This window comes from Patagioenas fasciata, chromosome 2, assembly GCF_037038585.1.
Source record: "Patagioenas fasciata isolate bPatFas1 chromosome 2, bPatFas1.hap1, whole genome shotgun sequence".
Taxonomy (NCBI): Eukaryota; Metazoa; Chordata; class Aves; order Columbiformes; family Columbidae; genus Patagioenas; species Patagioenas fasciata.
In genome coordinates, this window is record NC_092521.1 from 121,288,095 (window position 1) to 121,302,528 (window position 14,434).

At 37.8% G+C, this 14,434-nt stretch overlaps 1 protein-coding gene across 6 annotated transcripts in view; it reads left to right on the forward strand.

Annotated features, from left to right (window-relative positions):
• Positions 1–14,434, forward strand: part of ULK4 (unc-51 like kinase 4) — a 241,692-nt gene that overhangs the window by 22,707 nt on the left and 204,551 nt on the right. For all 6 annotated transcript variants that reach the window (XR_011737700.1, XM_065831136.2, XM_065831135.2 and 3 more), the window contains 4 exons: positions 1,286–1,346; positions 6,108–6,289; positions 7,731–7,777; positions 8,570–8,648. Coding sequence is in view for 5 of the 6 variants with exons in the window: in XM_065831136.2 (XP_065687208.1) it covers positions 1,286–1,346; positions 6,108–6,289; positions 7,731–7,777; positions 8,570–8,648 (369 nt within the window). In the remaining variant the exon portion in view is untranslated. The remainder of the gene's footprint in view (positions 1–1,285; positions 1,347–6,107; positions 6,290–7,730; positions 7,778–8,569; positions 8,649–14,434) is intronic.

The window sequence follows — 14,434 nt, forward strand, 5'->3', positions numbered from 1 at the left end:
GTGGCAGATGCAGGCAATGCAACACTTTTCATTGGAAGTGATGATCAGCTCATTAGGAAAACCTTACAGCCTTTGTTTGCTGTATTGTTTTAGTATAACAGTCCTTTTGTTTGTTTTAATGGAATTTCTAATGCACTCAAAATTGAAAAATATTACATGGCTAGATAAAGTAACTACCCAGCAATATTGTTTTAATGGGTTTGGGAAAGGTGATATTGTTGCCAGGGGAGAATTTCAAAGGTAATGATGCATTTGAATGCCACTTCTGTAAATTCTCGGTTCTATCTTGGGGCACTGACTTGAAGCCTTAGGCCTTCACTGATTCTTGCTACAAGTACAGGAGGTGAGATTAGGGGTAAGTGTACATACTAATGTGCACATGGAGACTAATCTCCTTACCATACAATGTGAGACTCACAATTAATGCAAAATAGCCCACTAAATTCCAGGGACATGTAATTAAAGTCATTGCATACTTGGTGATCTTCAGGGTGATACTGAGACCTGGTAAAATTGAAGAGCTTGCAGTTTAATCTCCTTGAAAGGGATTTACTAGATGCTAGCAGAATTTTAAAAGCTGAAATGTCAGCTTATATTGTAAAATTTCCCTGTGTTCTGCAGATCTGTGGAATTGAAGACCTTTTTTAGAAAACAGCTCTCCAGTTACAACTAAGCTTCATCTGTCAAAGACTGAATGCCAGTGCACAGTTATCTTTTTGTATACTTCAGTTACTGAAAAGCACACTCAAATGCTCAGTTACTGAGCACTCATCCAGTTTCATGATGTACCAGAAGATGATGTGTTGTGGTGAAAAAACCCTCATACCTTATTGATGATTAGTTGGTGAAAATATGACTTTTTATATTCTAGAATGATTTAGTGTGTATGTATATCTATTTACTGTATGACAGTGAATTGCTAAAACCTTTCATGAGCTCTCAGCTGCAAAGTTACTTTCTGTAGCTTTTGAAACCCAAATGCAAGTGTTTTTCCTCATACAAGCAAGATAAAAATGTAAACTGAAAAATCCTATAATTTTATGTTCCCATTAAAAGTCACTTCAACTGAAATACTAACAATTTAATTATATTAAAAACACTGAGTGAAATCTCAAATATCTGCTTGGAAGAAATATTGGAAAAAATGGAAAATGCCTCAGTAATGAGCAGTGGTTCATACATGCATCATATGCAATTTTTGCATCTTTGTGTTCTCATGTTCAACTACTTAGAGATTTCTGGAATTATATTAAAACTGGTTGTAATGTATTTCTTTATTTTCCAGATAATGAAGCAAGTGCCAGTTAGATTTGACGTGAAAACTTTACATATACCAACATATTCAGGTAAGCATCTGCTGAAGTTGTTAAAATGTTAAGTTCTGCATATGATGGTGTAACTTGGTATCACAAGACCTGTAGCCTCCCTTTGTAGATGGTGAGCTGTCACAGCTGGAGAACTCATAACCTTTCTGAAAATGAAGCTGCATTTGTGACGTTTTTATCTAGACCAATTTTGAGTAGACCTTTCAAGTGCTAACAGTGACGTGCCCTTCCTTTCTCTTCTGCCTTCTTTGTTTACATGTTCATGATCAAAAGCTTTTGAAAATAAGACAGTAAACACTGTTTTAGTGGGGCATCCTGGGCACAGGGGCTGCATCTGGGCCAGCACCCCAGAGGCCTTCCTCCAAAGGATGCCAGGCAGGGGGGTGGTGGGCAAGGCTGCTGTGGCCAGGCTGTGCACTGGAAGCTGCATCGCTGCCATGTCACTGGGCCACCACCAGGCAACGCTGAGGTCACAATGCCTCAGGGCAGTATAAAAGAGTGCAGCGTTCTGTGTCCCCTGCCAGAGCTGGCCCGGGGGCAGCCCAAAGATATCCCAGAGGAAGCCCTTGAGGAGCTGGTGGAATCACTAGGCAGGGGCTGACAAAGGAAGAGCATAGGCTGGATGAAGCTGCCGGAGGTTCTCCCCTGTCAGGCCAGCTGCTGGCAGGGCCACGTTCATAGCCTATCTGATGGATGGAAGTTCTTCTTGATGCCTTCTGCTAGAACAGGACTGGGAAGAAATGTCATCAGAGATTTCCTCAGCATATACTGCTAGGGAAACAAGGAGGTAGGAACAGGAGGAGAGGAGACTTCAGCTGGAAGGGGCCTACAATGATCTCGTAGTCTGACTACCTGACCACTTCAGGGTTGACCAAAAGCTAAAACGTGGTTTTAAGGGCATTGTCTCTTAAACGCTGACAGGCATGGGGCATCAACCAGGTCTCCAGGAAGCCTGTTCCAGGGATTGACCACATTCTCGGGAAAGAAAAGTTTCCTCTTGTCAAGTGCAAAACTCCCCTGGTGCACGCAGCTTTGAGCCATTCCCAACGCATCCTGGTACTGGGTACCAGGGAGAAGAGATCAGCACCTCCCTCTCCACTCGCCCTCCTCAGAAGCTGTAGAGAGCAATGAGGTCCCAGTGCTTTGGAGCAGCCACTGGTGTCCCAGCAGGCATGAGAAGGATCCTTGTCCCCAAGGTGGATCAGGCCGGGGTTATTTGGGTGCTCTCGGAAGCCCCTGAGAGGGCTCCAGGTCAAGGGAGAATAGAGCTTGGGCGTCTCCTGGGCAGCACGACCAGCCTGTGGGCCAAGGAGCCAGGTCTTGCTCCCATGCTCAGGGATAGCCGATCGCCAGCACTGGGGTCAGGAAGGAATTTTTTCCCCCGGGGCAGATTGGCCCTGGTCCCCGGGGGTTTTTTGCCTTCCTCTGCAGCATGGAGCATGACCACTTTGCAGAGCTCCTCTGGTCCCTTTTGGCTCGGTTCCTGCCTGCTGCTCATGCACCACGAAGATGGCCTCTCGTGTCCTGCAGCTGGGGGGAGGAAGGCTTTTTTTCCCCCACGTGAGTATCAGTGTCTCTGTGGGTTTTTTGCCTTCCCCTGCAGCAGTGAGCACGGCTCCTCGGCCCTGGGCCACCTTTAGGCCATTGTGGCTGGGTGCCTGCTGCTCCTGCTCCACGAAGGTGGCCCTCGTGCCCCGCATCCGGGGGGAGGAACTTCTTGGACTCCCAGGTTGAGCTCCAAGGGTGCTCCCAGACGTCCTCCACGGACTACTAGGTTGAGCCCCGAGGCTGCTCCCGGGGTCCATCAAAGCCTCCCAGGTTGAGCTCCAAGGGTGCTCCCGGGGGTCCTCCACGGCCTCCCAGGGCGGGCCCCGAGGGTGCTCCCGGGTGTTGCTTCTCAACCTCTGTCGCATTGAGCACAGCCCTTGTTCAGGGCTCCTCTGAGCCCTTTGCCCTCAGTTCTGCCCACTGCTCTTGCACCTCCAAGGCACCGCTGGTGTCCTGGATCTCTTGGTCTCTCTTGCCCAGGGCAAGTTTGCAGCAGGAGGCAGGGAGCCAGCTCTGCTCTTCCCTGGGCTCCTTTTCCCCAGGGCTTCTTGCTTGGCCAGAGCAGCCCATGCTTGAAGGGGCTTCAGGTTCGCTGCACCATCCTCAGCTGCCACTTGTCAGCTCTCCCTGCGGGCAACACAAGCGCCGGGCAGGGATGAGAGCGCTTGTCATGCATCCCCAGGCCAAGAAGCCCAGCGGTGGAGCAAGTTTCACAACTCCAAAGGTCCGCTTGTCATTGCTGCGTGTCACACTTTGGAAAAGAACCCATGGTACCACACAACTTCTCTTTTTCTTCTTTTGTGTGTGGTGGGTCCTGATCCTCATTCTTCACGTTCTGACTCTTCAGGAAACAGGACAGCTTGGCCTGTCTTCCTGCTGCTGCTCTTGCAGCTCTGTGGCTTGCCTTTGCCAGGCTGCAAATTTTTTTCAAACTCAACTGAAGAATGCATCAGCCTGCTCCTGGCTACACATGGGCATTGAGTTAATGCCTGTGAGCATCGGCTCTGAACTAGATTCAGGAAAATAAAATAAAATGGAATAAAATAAAATGATATTTCAACCTGTAACCTTTTTGATTTGTGTCCTTGAAAGTGTTTTTGGAGCTGGAAACCCTCTGGCAGGTTGTTATTAGACTCGCTGTGGATGGAGGGAAAGAGAAGAGTTGAGTTGGAAGGGATTGAGAATGACCACATTGTCCAATTGCCTGACCACTTCAGGGCTGACCAAAAGTTAAAGCATAGTGTTAAGTGCGTTATCCAAATGCCTCTTGAACACTGACATGCATGGGGCATCGAGTAGCTCTCAAGGAAACCTGTTCCAGGGTTTTACCACTGGCTTAGTAAATTAATGTTTCCTCATGTCGAGGCTGAAGCTGCCCTGATCCATGCAGCTGTGAGCCATTCCTGCGTGCCCTGGCACTGAGTACCGGGGAGGAGAGATCAGCACCTTGCTCTCCACTTCCCCTTCTCTTTAGCTGGAGAGGACAATGAAGTTGCCCCTCCACCACCTTCTCCTCAGACCACAGAAACCCTGTATCCTCTGCTGCTCCTCTTAGGAACATGCCATCCAGTCTTTTCCCCACCTAAAGAGCTCATTGTTTCCCTGTGTTATTTTTTTGTAAACAACTGAAATAGTCAACCAAATAGATTATATTTGACAAAAGTAGAGAAGCAAATTCAAACAAAATCTTAAAATGTGCGGTGTTGATCACCCATAGTAATAGGCAGCCTTCACAGCCCCACCTTGAATCATGAAATGTTGTGGGAATCATGTCCCAAAAGATAGTGCAGAATTGTTTGGCATTTGTTGATTTTAACGTTTAGAAAGGCTGCTGTTATTTCTGAAAACAAAAGGCTGCTCATTGTCATGAGTGTAATGTTTGTTCCCCTGGCAAATTTCCTGTAGTCTATTTAAGGAAGTATTATTACACTTCACTGACCTCGAAGAGGTATGTCAGCCAGATGTGTAGTCCTTTTAGAATTCACATAGCACGTCTTCGTAGACATAAAAGTTACTCTTTTTCTCTACAAAGTATGTATTTTGGAGAGTTAAGTTGTTGAAGAAATTTTGTAGTTGGAAAGGAACATAACATTCCCCAGTCTCCCAATCAAGATTTTAATAACAGCAAATATTTTTAATTTGACTAACATCGTAGGCAAAACTGATCAGATTCAAGTGCCTAAGGGGGTGGTACTTTACTTCATATTGCACTTAAGTAGCTAGGTTATCAGACTGATGTTCTGATATGTTTAACTTTTGTTGTTTGTATTTATTTAATATGGGACAGTGTTTTTTGTAGTTGTAATGCTTTCAGGTTGAAGCTTTTTTTCTGGACAACTTTCTGATTGTTTTTGAAGACACTGATTTTGATGCTGCTTGTAAATAACGATTAAAGATAGTATGGTAAAATTAAGATATATAGCTGGAATCCAAACCTCTGTTCATGGTTACTAATGTAAATTACAAGTAGGTGTTGTTACTTAAGTGTAAAATTGGAGTGAAAGACAGAAGACATTCTCTTAAATACTCTGTACTGGAGCATACCGGGATGGCAGAAAAGTTATTAATAAATAACTAACCAAAACTGAGGGAATGTGTGGCTCCTAGAGTGAAGTTATCCATTGAGACTGGTAAGGAAGTATTTGAAAACTGTCTATTCATGTGCAGTGGTCAGCAAATCAAACCACAGGATTTATGTTAACCGTCCTAGTGACTTGTCTTCTCTTTGTGTACTCCTGAAGTCACCTATGTTCTGATACTACTAAGACTTAACTAGAGGGATACGTACTATATAAACAATTATACACATTTTTGATTTATTGATTCTGCAGAGATTTCACTGACTTTCATTATTTTCTGTCAGAAATTCACTGTAGTGAAACTTCACTTTCCTATTAAGAATTAGTAATGATAAAGGACAACAACTATTACCTTTCTTAGATATAATGCCAATAAACGTTTACTTAAATGAAGTCCATGGATTGCACTTTGAAAAATATTTTGAGGCTTTTATTGCTACATTTTTATGCTTTTTTTCTCTTTATTACTTCTCTTTTGATTTCTGTAATCTTCAGACATGAATTGTAACATCTTTCTCAAATATTTTAAGTACTAAAATAATAATTAGATTCAAACTTTACAACTTATCTGTTCTTGTTGATGCTACTTTCTTGTGTGTTAAAGCAACATCAAAGATCCATTATCTTTAACTAAGTGTTTGATTCTTATGGTTAGCTGAGAAGTTATCATCTATGAAAGATACGGACTGGAATGACTTCTTGCAACGAATATGTTCACTGCTGGATTCCACTGAGAAGAATACAGGAGCAGCACGTTCTAAACTGAACTTACTGTATTATCTGTGTACTGTGGTGGTCCACAAGGAAGTTGCAAGCAGGCTAATTAGCTCTCAGCTGGTAAATAAAGCTTTGAAGGAATCAACATGGTTTACATATTCACAATTATGGCAAAAATCGGCTGCTTTTAGTTCTATTTCAAGAAATCATTGGTGTACTTACAAAAATAATATGTTAAAACAAGTACAAAATAATGACAAATCACTAAATTCCATATCAGGTTTCTTAAAAGAGCTGAAGGAAACTAATGCTTTCTCTTAGATTCCAGATACACTTACATATAGATTTGTTCCATTAGGAAAAAGATTGGAGTAAAAACAAACCTTGATGGAGAGAGTGAAATAACATATTATGAAATATGAGTCTTAATAAATCATAAAGTGTCAGAGAAGACTGAAAAACATTTACATTTGAGTTGTTAAATCAGTTTTATTTGGCTATATGTCTGTTAAGAATAGCAAGGAAAACTTTCTAAAGAATGTACAGTAAAACCTCATTAAGCCCTGCTTCAAAGAGTGGGCATGTTCTCTGAAGAGTCTGTTTTAGTGTGTACCTAAATGGTGATTTCAGCTTCCAAGAACTATTTTCTACCAGACAACCAATTTTGCTAATATCCTCTGTAGTAGTTCAGCATATTTCTCAGAGTATTACATGTGCAGAAGAGAAATATATTTTTCCTATTATGTAAAAGCGTGACAGAGGCTATCCCGAGATGTGTGCTTTTCAGTCTATTTAATGAAAAGTAACCTATATCTTGTTCTCCTACATTATGCTAATGCACCTGTCATATTCTGACACATGCAATCATTTGATACAGAAATATTAAGAGCAAAATTGCACTGCAAGAAAAATTCAATGAAGGACATTCAGTTGGAAGCAATGGCAGGTCTTATACCATAGAATTCTTGTGAAAATTGGAAGCAGAATTGCTGGAAGGTGTATTCCATTATCATTGGAGAATGTTTGGGGGGACAATAATCTGATAATTGAACTGCCAATAAATAGGAATTTTAGAAACAAGTTATTAATTATGCAGTTTGGTTCTTAAGTGGCTGATTATGTGTGTTAGTGGCCCATTCATTATTCTAGTATTTACCAACTATTTTTGTTCACTCTCACAAAATAAATTTTATTCTTTAAGTATTTGCTGGCTAATGCTGCATGATAGTCTCTATGTTTGTAGATGAAGGTATCAGAGTATTTTTCCTCTGCATAATGTTATTCATAACAAAAAAATGTTTATGTGGTTTTTTTATTTCTTTTTTAAACACACATATGTTTAGTGGTTTAGGTTAAGGCAAGAATATAGTAATACAGTGTATTTTTACTCTCAGCCTTTTTTTAAAATTAATGTTTGGATAATATCTACAGCATTTGTGTATTATAATAATTTTGCAAATGTTATCCAAATTTATTTTTATGAAATTACTGATACTTTGATATTGGGACATACCAGATGACTGAAAATCACGAATGTTTATTTATCTTCTTTAAACTATAGTTCCCTATATTGATACAGCAGCTTCGTGCAGCCGCCAACTGGGATATGTAAGTAATAATGATTTTTTTCCCAAAATATGGAATTATCCCTGTATTTCATTAAATATGTTCTTTAGCAGGGTATTTGAGGAGTGGTTTAGCGTGTCAGACTGCTGTGGTACCTGACTGGCAGTATGAACATGTATATAATATTGAAACTTTTTAGCATTGAATTAGTATATTTCTATTTCACATGACCAAAGATTACAGAAGATATATTTGGTGTATCAAATAGTGTTACTTAAAATTTCTGTATAAACCAATCCATACCATGATAGTAGTAAAATAACTATTAATATAATGGTAGCTTTTTAAAAAATACCTGCCAGAAATATTTCAATATGATAGTGCCCTCTACTGTTTGTTTCATAAATGTTGATTTTATTATTCCAATTTTTTCTTTAACGAAACATTTAAAACTGATTTGCTGATACAGATTTATCTTCTGTTTTGTCAGCTATACTGAAAAGTTTAACATAATCCATAGGGGGTTTCTGTGTTATAGTAAAAGTGAACATGAGTGTGAGTGATTAGTAAGACTACAATAAAATAAAGAACCTTCATTCTTCAGTGCTAAAGAAATGTCTTTATGCATGGATTTATTGCTAATTGAGCTGAAATACTGAAATATTTTCATGGTACAAAGAAAACAGAAATAAGAAGAAAATGAGAGCTGTAAATAGCACTTTAAAAATTTCCTGTCCTTAGCAATCTGTGTGAAATAGAAACGAGACATAATTGTTATTGTGATATTTTTGAGATAGTCTTTTTGCACCCACAAAAAAATTGTTTGATATGCAGACGTGCCAAAGTTGCTCGGGTGATTGGTTTACTGGCATTACACACATCTGAACTTGGAGAAAATGTACCCGTTTCTGAGGTAACTTTCAATTTTTTTTTTTTTTTTGGGGGGGGGGGAGCGAGGGGAGGGGAGGCAGCTTTGCTAATCCTTTTACTTTTTATGTCAGAAAATTTCACAGCTTTTTTTTTTTTTTTAAATCCTGCTTTATCTTTTCTCATGTGTGTAAATGGGAATATAATTAATTCAATGAATTAAATATATAAACCTTTGAGTTTATTCTATGTAGTTGAGGTTCTGATCTTTACTCACCTGTGGCAGAACTACACACTAAAGATAAAACTCTAGCATTTTTTTTCTCCTTTTCAGAAAATTAAGTAGTCACTGTCATACTTCTTGTGCATGTGTGTGTAACAAGAAAAAAATGTGTTGACATAATTGGTTACCCTGAAATGTAATTACTGTGTTTAGTATAAAAACAGTACTATTGACTCTTATCAATCCTTTTTTTCCAAAAAGTAATTGAGATGGGACTAATCTGACAATCCTCACAGTTCTGGAAGAATGTATATGATGACAGTTGTAATTTTCTTTGGAGAAGAAAATTATTTTTAATCCTTTTTTTCAGTTTCCATGGTCAGTAATTGACTTAAACAGAAGACTGATTAGACAAAGTGATCTTATTGTCCTTTTTTGTATGTGACACATGCACACAAATTGCATAAACTTGACAGGATCTGCTATTTAATATTTGTTTAAAGTGTGGATGTGACATTACTTCATGAAGTCAGGATTTGAATGTAAGGGGTGTTTGAATGTGAGAAATAACTGCTAAACACACATAACAAATATGCCTCCATACTGTGCAGATCTGACGTGTAGGAACATGTAGGAATATGGTTAATAGTTGACTTCTTTGGCAATGTGGCTAAGGATTATTTTGTTGTTCTAGATTGTTCTGGTTTCTTCTTAGTGAATATTAAGAATGATTACCATTATTATATTGCTTAGCATTGAAGTTCTGTATTGAAAGCTCAAAAACTTAAAACATTAGTGGGGCTTGTTTGTTCCTTTGTTTGTTTGTTTAAAATAAGGTTACAAAGTAGGGAAAGAGTCCTTGTGGTTATAGTCATTGAAATTTGGTCAAAGTCTTTCAATATTGACAGTTGCATGTCAATTGAATTCCAGGTTGCAATTTAAGTAAGTGCACTCTTATATGTGGTAGATTTTCCTGATATTGAACTTTTAAAAGTTCCAGTAAAAATACTTAAAAGTAATTTTGAGATGTCCATGAAACTTTTGGCTTTAGGTGTTTGTTTATGTGTTTAGCACTAATATAGTCAGCAATAGTTTTCCTAATTTCTCAGTTTCCATCTCAGAAAATATATATCCTAGTCCGCTTTTGTGTACATAAAAGCAATAGACAGAAGTAGTTTTACATTGAGCTATAATATTATTTTGTTTAAAATGGTTCTTTTTTAAAATATGAACATAAAAATTGTTCACGAATGGAATCTAGCATGTTTAGACATATGCGTAAGTCTGAGACTGAGCATTTAAACTGAAGGACTAGAAAAGAAAATTAATTTTCATGATTGCTTTCTGGCCCCATTCTTATGTGAATTAAAATTAATTTTTAGATATATTCATTGGGAAAATGAGGATTTATTTTAAAAATTAACAAGTCTGAATTATTATACCATTCAAAAGGCACCCGCTGTGCTTGCTGTGATGACATTAATTCCAAGTTTTTCTCCCAAAGTAATATTTCTGAATTTAAAAAATATTTTAGAATGCTTACACAAAATTAGAATGAGGAAAAAATTGAATCCTAGTATTAGGATAACAACATAACCTAAAATAACTTTCTGTGATCCAGGTCTTGTAGACTAAAGATACATGAGCGATTGGTCTACTTATAGTCAGTTCCACATAGTTCCCTTTTCAGTTCCTACTAACTTCTAATATTGTTTGCATTTTTGAGTCCTGTTGGACAGAGGTGATCTCTCTGTAGAACTATCTCCTATAGCCAAAACTTAGTTTGCAAGTGTGAGAAGTCAGTTCGGAACTTGTGAAGATGCGATTCTGGAATTATTTTTGCTCTCTATGTGTACCATGCAGTGTACACCAAGTTTTCTTTCCAATTTTTGTCACTCAATCACAGCTCCTTTGCAGTTCTTTGTTTCCTCATTTTGCACCCTTCCAGTTATTTGTGATTTCTTTTGCACTTTTAAAGTACCCCAGGACCTAATAAAGGCTTGTGCAGGATACCACTGGCCCTTGCATGTTGAAATTCATCTCTTCATTTCTACCTCCTATAATTGTTTACCCATTTACACATTTCTTTAAGGATAGTTCCTCTATATTTGATGTTGAATCGGCACAATTAACCTGTTTATTGCTGTCGTTTACACAGTTTGTTAAATGGTCGTAATGTTAACTCCTGAAAAAGCAGAAAAACCTTAGGAAAGAAACGAAGCTTCATCCTCATTTTACATGCTAAAGTAAACTTTTGTATACTATATTCCAAAAACCTTTAATGTGTTGGTTTTTTAAGAATTATATTTTATTTTATTTTTTGTTTGTTTGTGTGTTTTTGTTTTTAAATAAAAAGTTCTTATTCAGGTAATTGGTTAACAGGAATTTGCTTTGAATGTAACCACCAGAGGTCACTAAAATGCAAAAATAAAACACAAGTAAACTTTCACAGGCTAGACAAAGATATGAAACTGTGCACTATCTTTATTCTGCTGATGTATTCTAATATGTAGGTCATATTAGAAAAAATACTAATGAATGAATATTTATGCCTGTGAATTCACTTGCAGTTGATCTATTTCCAGTTGAGTATTTTTAAGAAGAATACTGAAAAAATGAGACTGAGCTTAGAATACAATAGGGAGATTGATCTCTTGTATATTTTTCTTCAAATCTCATTCTTATATTGAAGATGAAGACATTTTATGTGCAATTTCTTCTATCTGGAGGTTGCAATAAGGTCACTTTTTTTCTGACTTAGTAATGTATTTTTTTTCATGGAATTGCTCTTTACATCTCTGAAATATAATTTCCTCTTATTTATTTTGAGTTATCTTAGAAATACACCAAAATGTTAGTTTTATCTTTATATTTAGGTTTTGAAACTGGTTCTTTAGGAATTAGATTCTATATATAAAAAAAAAAAAATCCAGAATTCTTGGAAAAAAAAATCTGCTTATTCTTCATCTTACAGAAAGAAAAATTCTTCCCAAGTTAGGGAGGTTTGCTTCCACGTATATTGCCTTACTGATTAAAATAAATGATTGTTCTTTCCTCTCTGTGAATAGATTGGGCCTTCTGCCATCTAGGACACAGCTGCTCTGATGTGAAATTTTCAACTTGGTCTTTTATTTTAGTAAGAGGTGACAGAGCAACTTGACAGAATGCCTCCATGCTGAGGAGTAGTGTCCTCTGTCTGGTAGGAGATCAGCCGCTTCCACCTGTTGAGTCGCTCTCTGCCTGTCCTTTTGGAGGCAAAAATCTAGTCCTTTTCATTACCTCTTTTAAATTTATTAATTGGGAGTATCAGTCTCACACTGCCAGTGGGCAGCTGTGCCCCCTTTTTTTTTACAGACCTGGGTCGAGTGCTCTGCTGAGTGTTTAAAAGGCTCAGAGAACCCGCTGCAGCCTCTGTGCTGCAAATCCCTTTGCAAAGCCTTTGGCTTGTGGAATTCCATCACCAAGTTAACAAACTAAATAGCCCAGGGGGAATGACAGCGTGTTAGAATTTCTCCGTAATACTGAGCTTAGAATGTGATTCCTTTGTCAAAGCAGTGGAATATCTCGATTTCTCTTTTCATCCAAATTGAAAAGCCATCTAATTTGAGCCTTTTTATTTCTGACTTGTTGAAGTAAAATTTCGTAGTTTTCTACAGTTGCAAAGCAGCTGCATCATTACAGGTGCAGTTTCATGACCTGTGAACTCATATGTAGACTCTAGCTAGTCTGACTGTATCTAGTTTGTTCTAGGTCTACAGTTGGTTATCATTCAAATTCATACAGAATGCCAGTTTTAATTAATGTTCCTAGCTTATCTCTCTGATAACTCCTGTTTCTAGGTCTGTCCACATCTGCCCATATTGTAAAGAGATTAAAATAAAAATGGCCATTTGGCCATTTATTCCCAGCCCATTTAGTTTTAAAGTTGTTTTATTGTAAAATAACTTTTTGGGTCTGCTCACTAATGATCATAATTTTAGTGTATCCTTCTTTGTTTATTCTAAGGACACTTTCCTTGGTTTTCCCTGATATATCTTATGTGGAGAAAAAGCCCAAAATGAAACAAACAAACCAAACCCACACCAAAAAACACCCCAATTAAAACAAATCTGTAAGCAGGAGACAGAAGCTATAGCAGAGTGTGTGCATGAAAACTTACACGTCCACACACACACAGACATCCACTGTTTTGTAAAATGATTTAAAGCTTAAAATTATCTTTCTGGCATAATCAGGATTGTCACTTAATACTTTGGTAACAGGGATACGAGACTCTATTTAAGTTTTTTTGAGTGACTTTTCGTAAACTTGCAACCTTTAAAAATAATTTCTTCAATTTATTTTCAGCAACTGGGTCCACTGCATATAACTTACATACTTGCCTGGGGCACATGGCAGGAAGACAAACAAATAAAAGATCAACATTTGTCTACTGGCATTTCATTCTGCTGGCAGAAACTCAGCGTGTGTTTGAGAAAAGTTATTCCAAGCTAATAAATACAAAAATGTAAATATAATTAAATTAACAACTGTGGCTCTGTCAAGCATGGCAATTCTGGATTGTTGGAGAAAATATTAAGAGCCTTAATGTAATTGTAGGAAGATTTCATCCCCCCATCCCCCTTCAAAAAATTAATTTTCTTGATCTGATTAATTAGGCTTACTTTATGTTTGAAGTCCAAACCAAGTTGGTAGTAGAAAACAAGGAATTTCTCTGCCAGGTTTTAAGGTAGAGGGGGCACATCCCTACCATCAACTTTTACTGGAATGCTATACCCAGTTCCAATCTACTTATCCCCAAAAAGGCACTGTAGGAATTAAAGATGTTTTTGAGGAAAAACAAGAAGAACGATTAAAAAACCTCTGAGGGTCCTGAAGAGTGTCAGATTCTTTAGTAAAAATGTGTCTTGGAGTTATCCTCAAATGCTGAGTGATATAGGGAAATATATATTGGGATATTTTTCCTATGTTGTAGTTTAGGAATAAAGCCACCTGATGAAGTTGAAAAGTGGCAAATTAAGATCCAATGAGAGGATGCGTAATGAGACAAAGAAGCACCTTTCCACATGAGAACATGAAAGCTGAAAAGTGGCAAATTTCAGATAAGTTTCAAGTGTTGGTACAGATAATGGGAGTGTCAGACTTACAATAGCAAGTGCTAGCAAAACATTTCTGAAAGCTGCATACTTCACATTTAATGTCAGTACCTAACTGTTCAGAGTTAGGAGTTATTTTTAACTAGCATGTCCAAGCTCACTTTCAGGTTTTTTTTGTACTTTTTTTAAAAAAAAAATCTGGAGCTGACCACTCACAAATCCAAAGTGCAGTCTTGATCCAGTTGACAGCTGCTTAGCATGTTGTGTTTTTATTGACAGAGTCTTGTCTTGTGAAATCATGATTTCTTTTCATATGTCTTGATTTTAAACATTGGGCTAACAGGTTGTTGTGGTTTTTTTTAGAATAAAAATATTGCCATATGAAAACTTAATTTAGTGTCACAGTTGGTTTATACCTGATAACACACATTCACTCAGGTCAAGTTCTTTTTAATATTTATTGAATGTATTTGTAGCTGGGGAAACTCATTTACCTTTAATATTGTTGTGTAA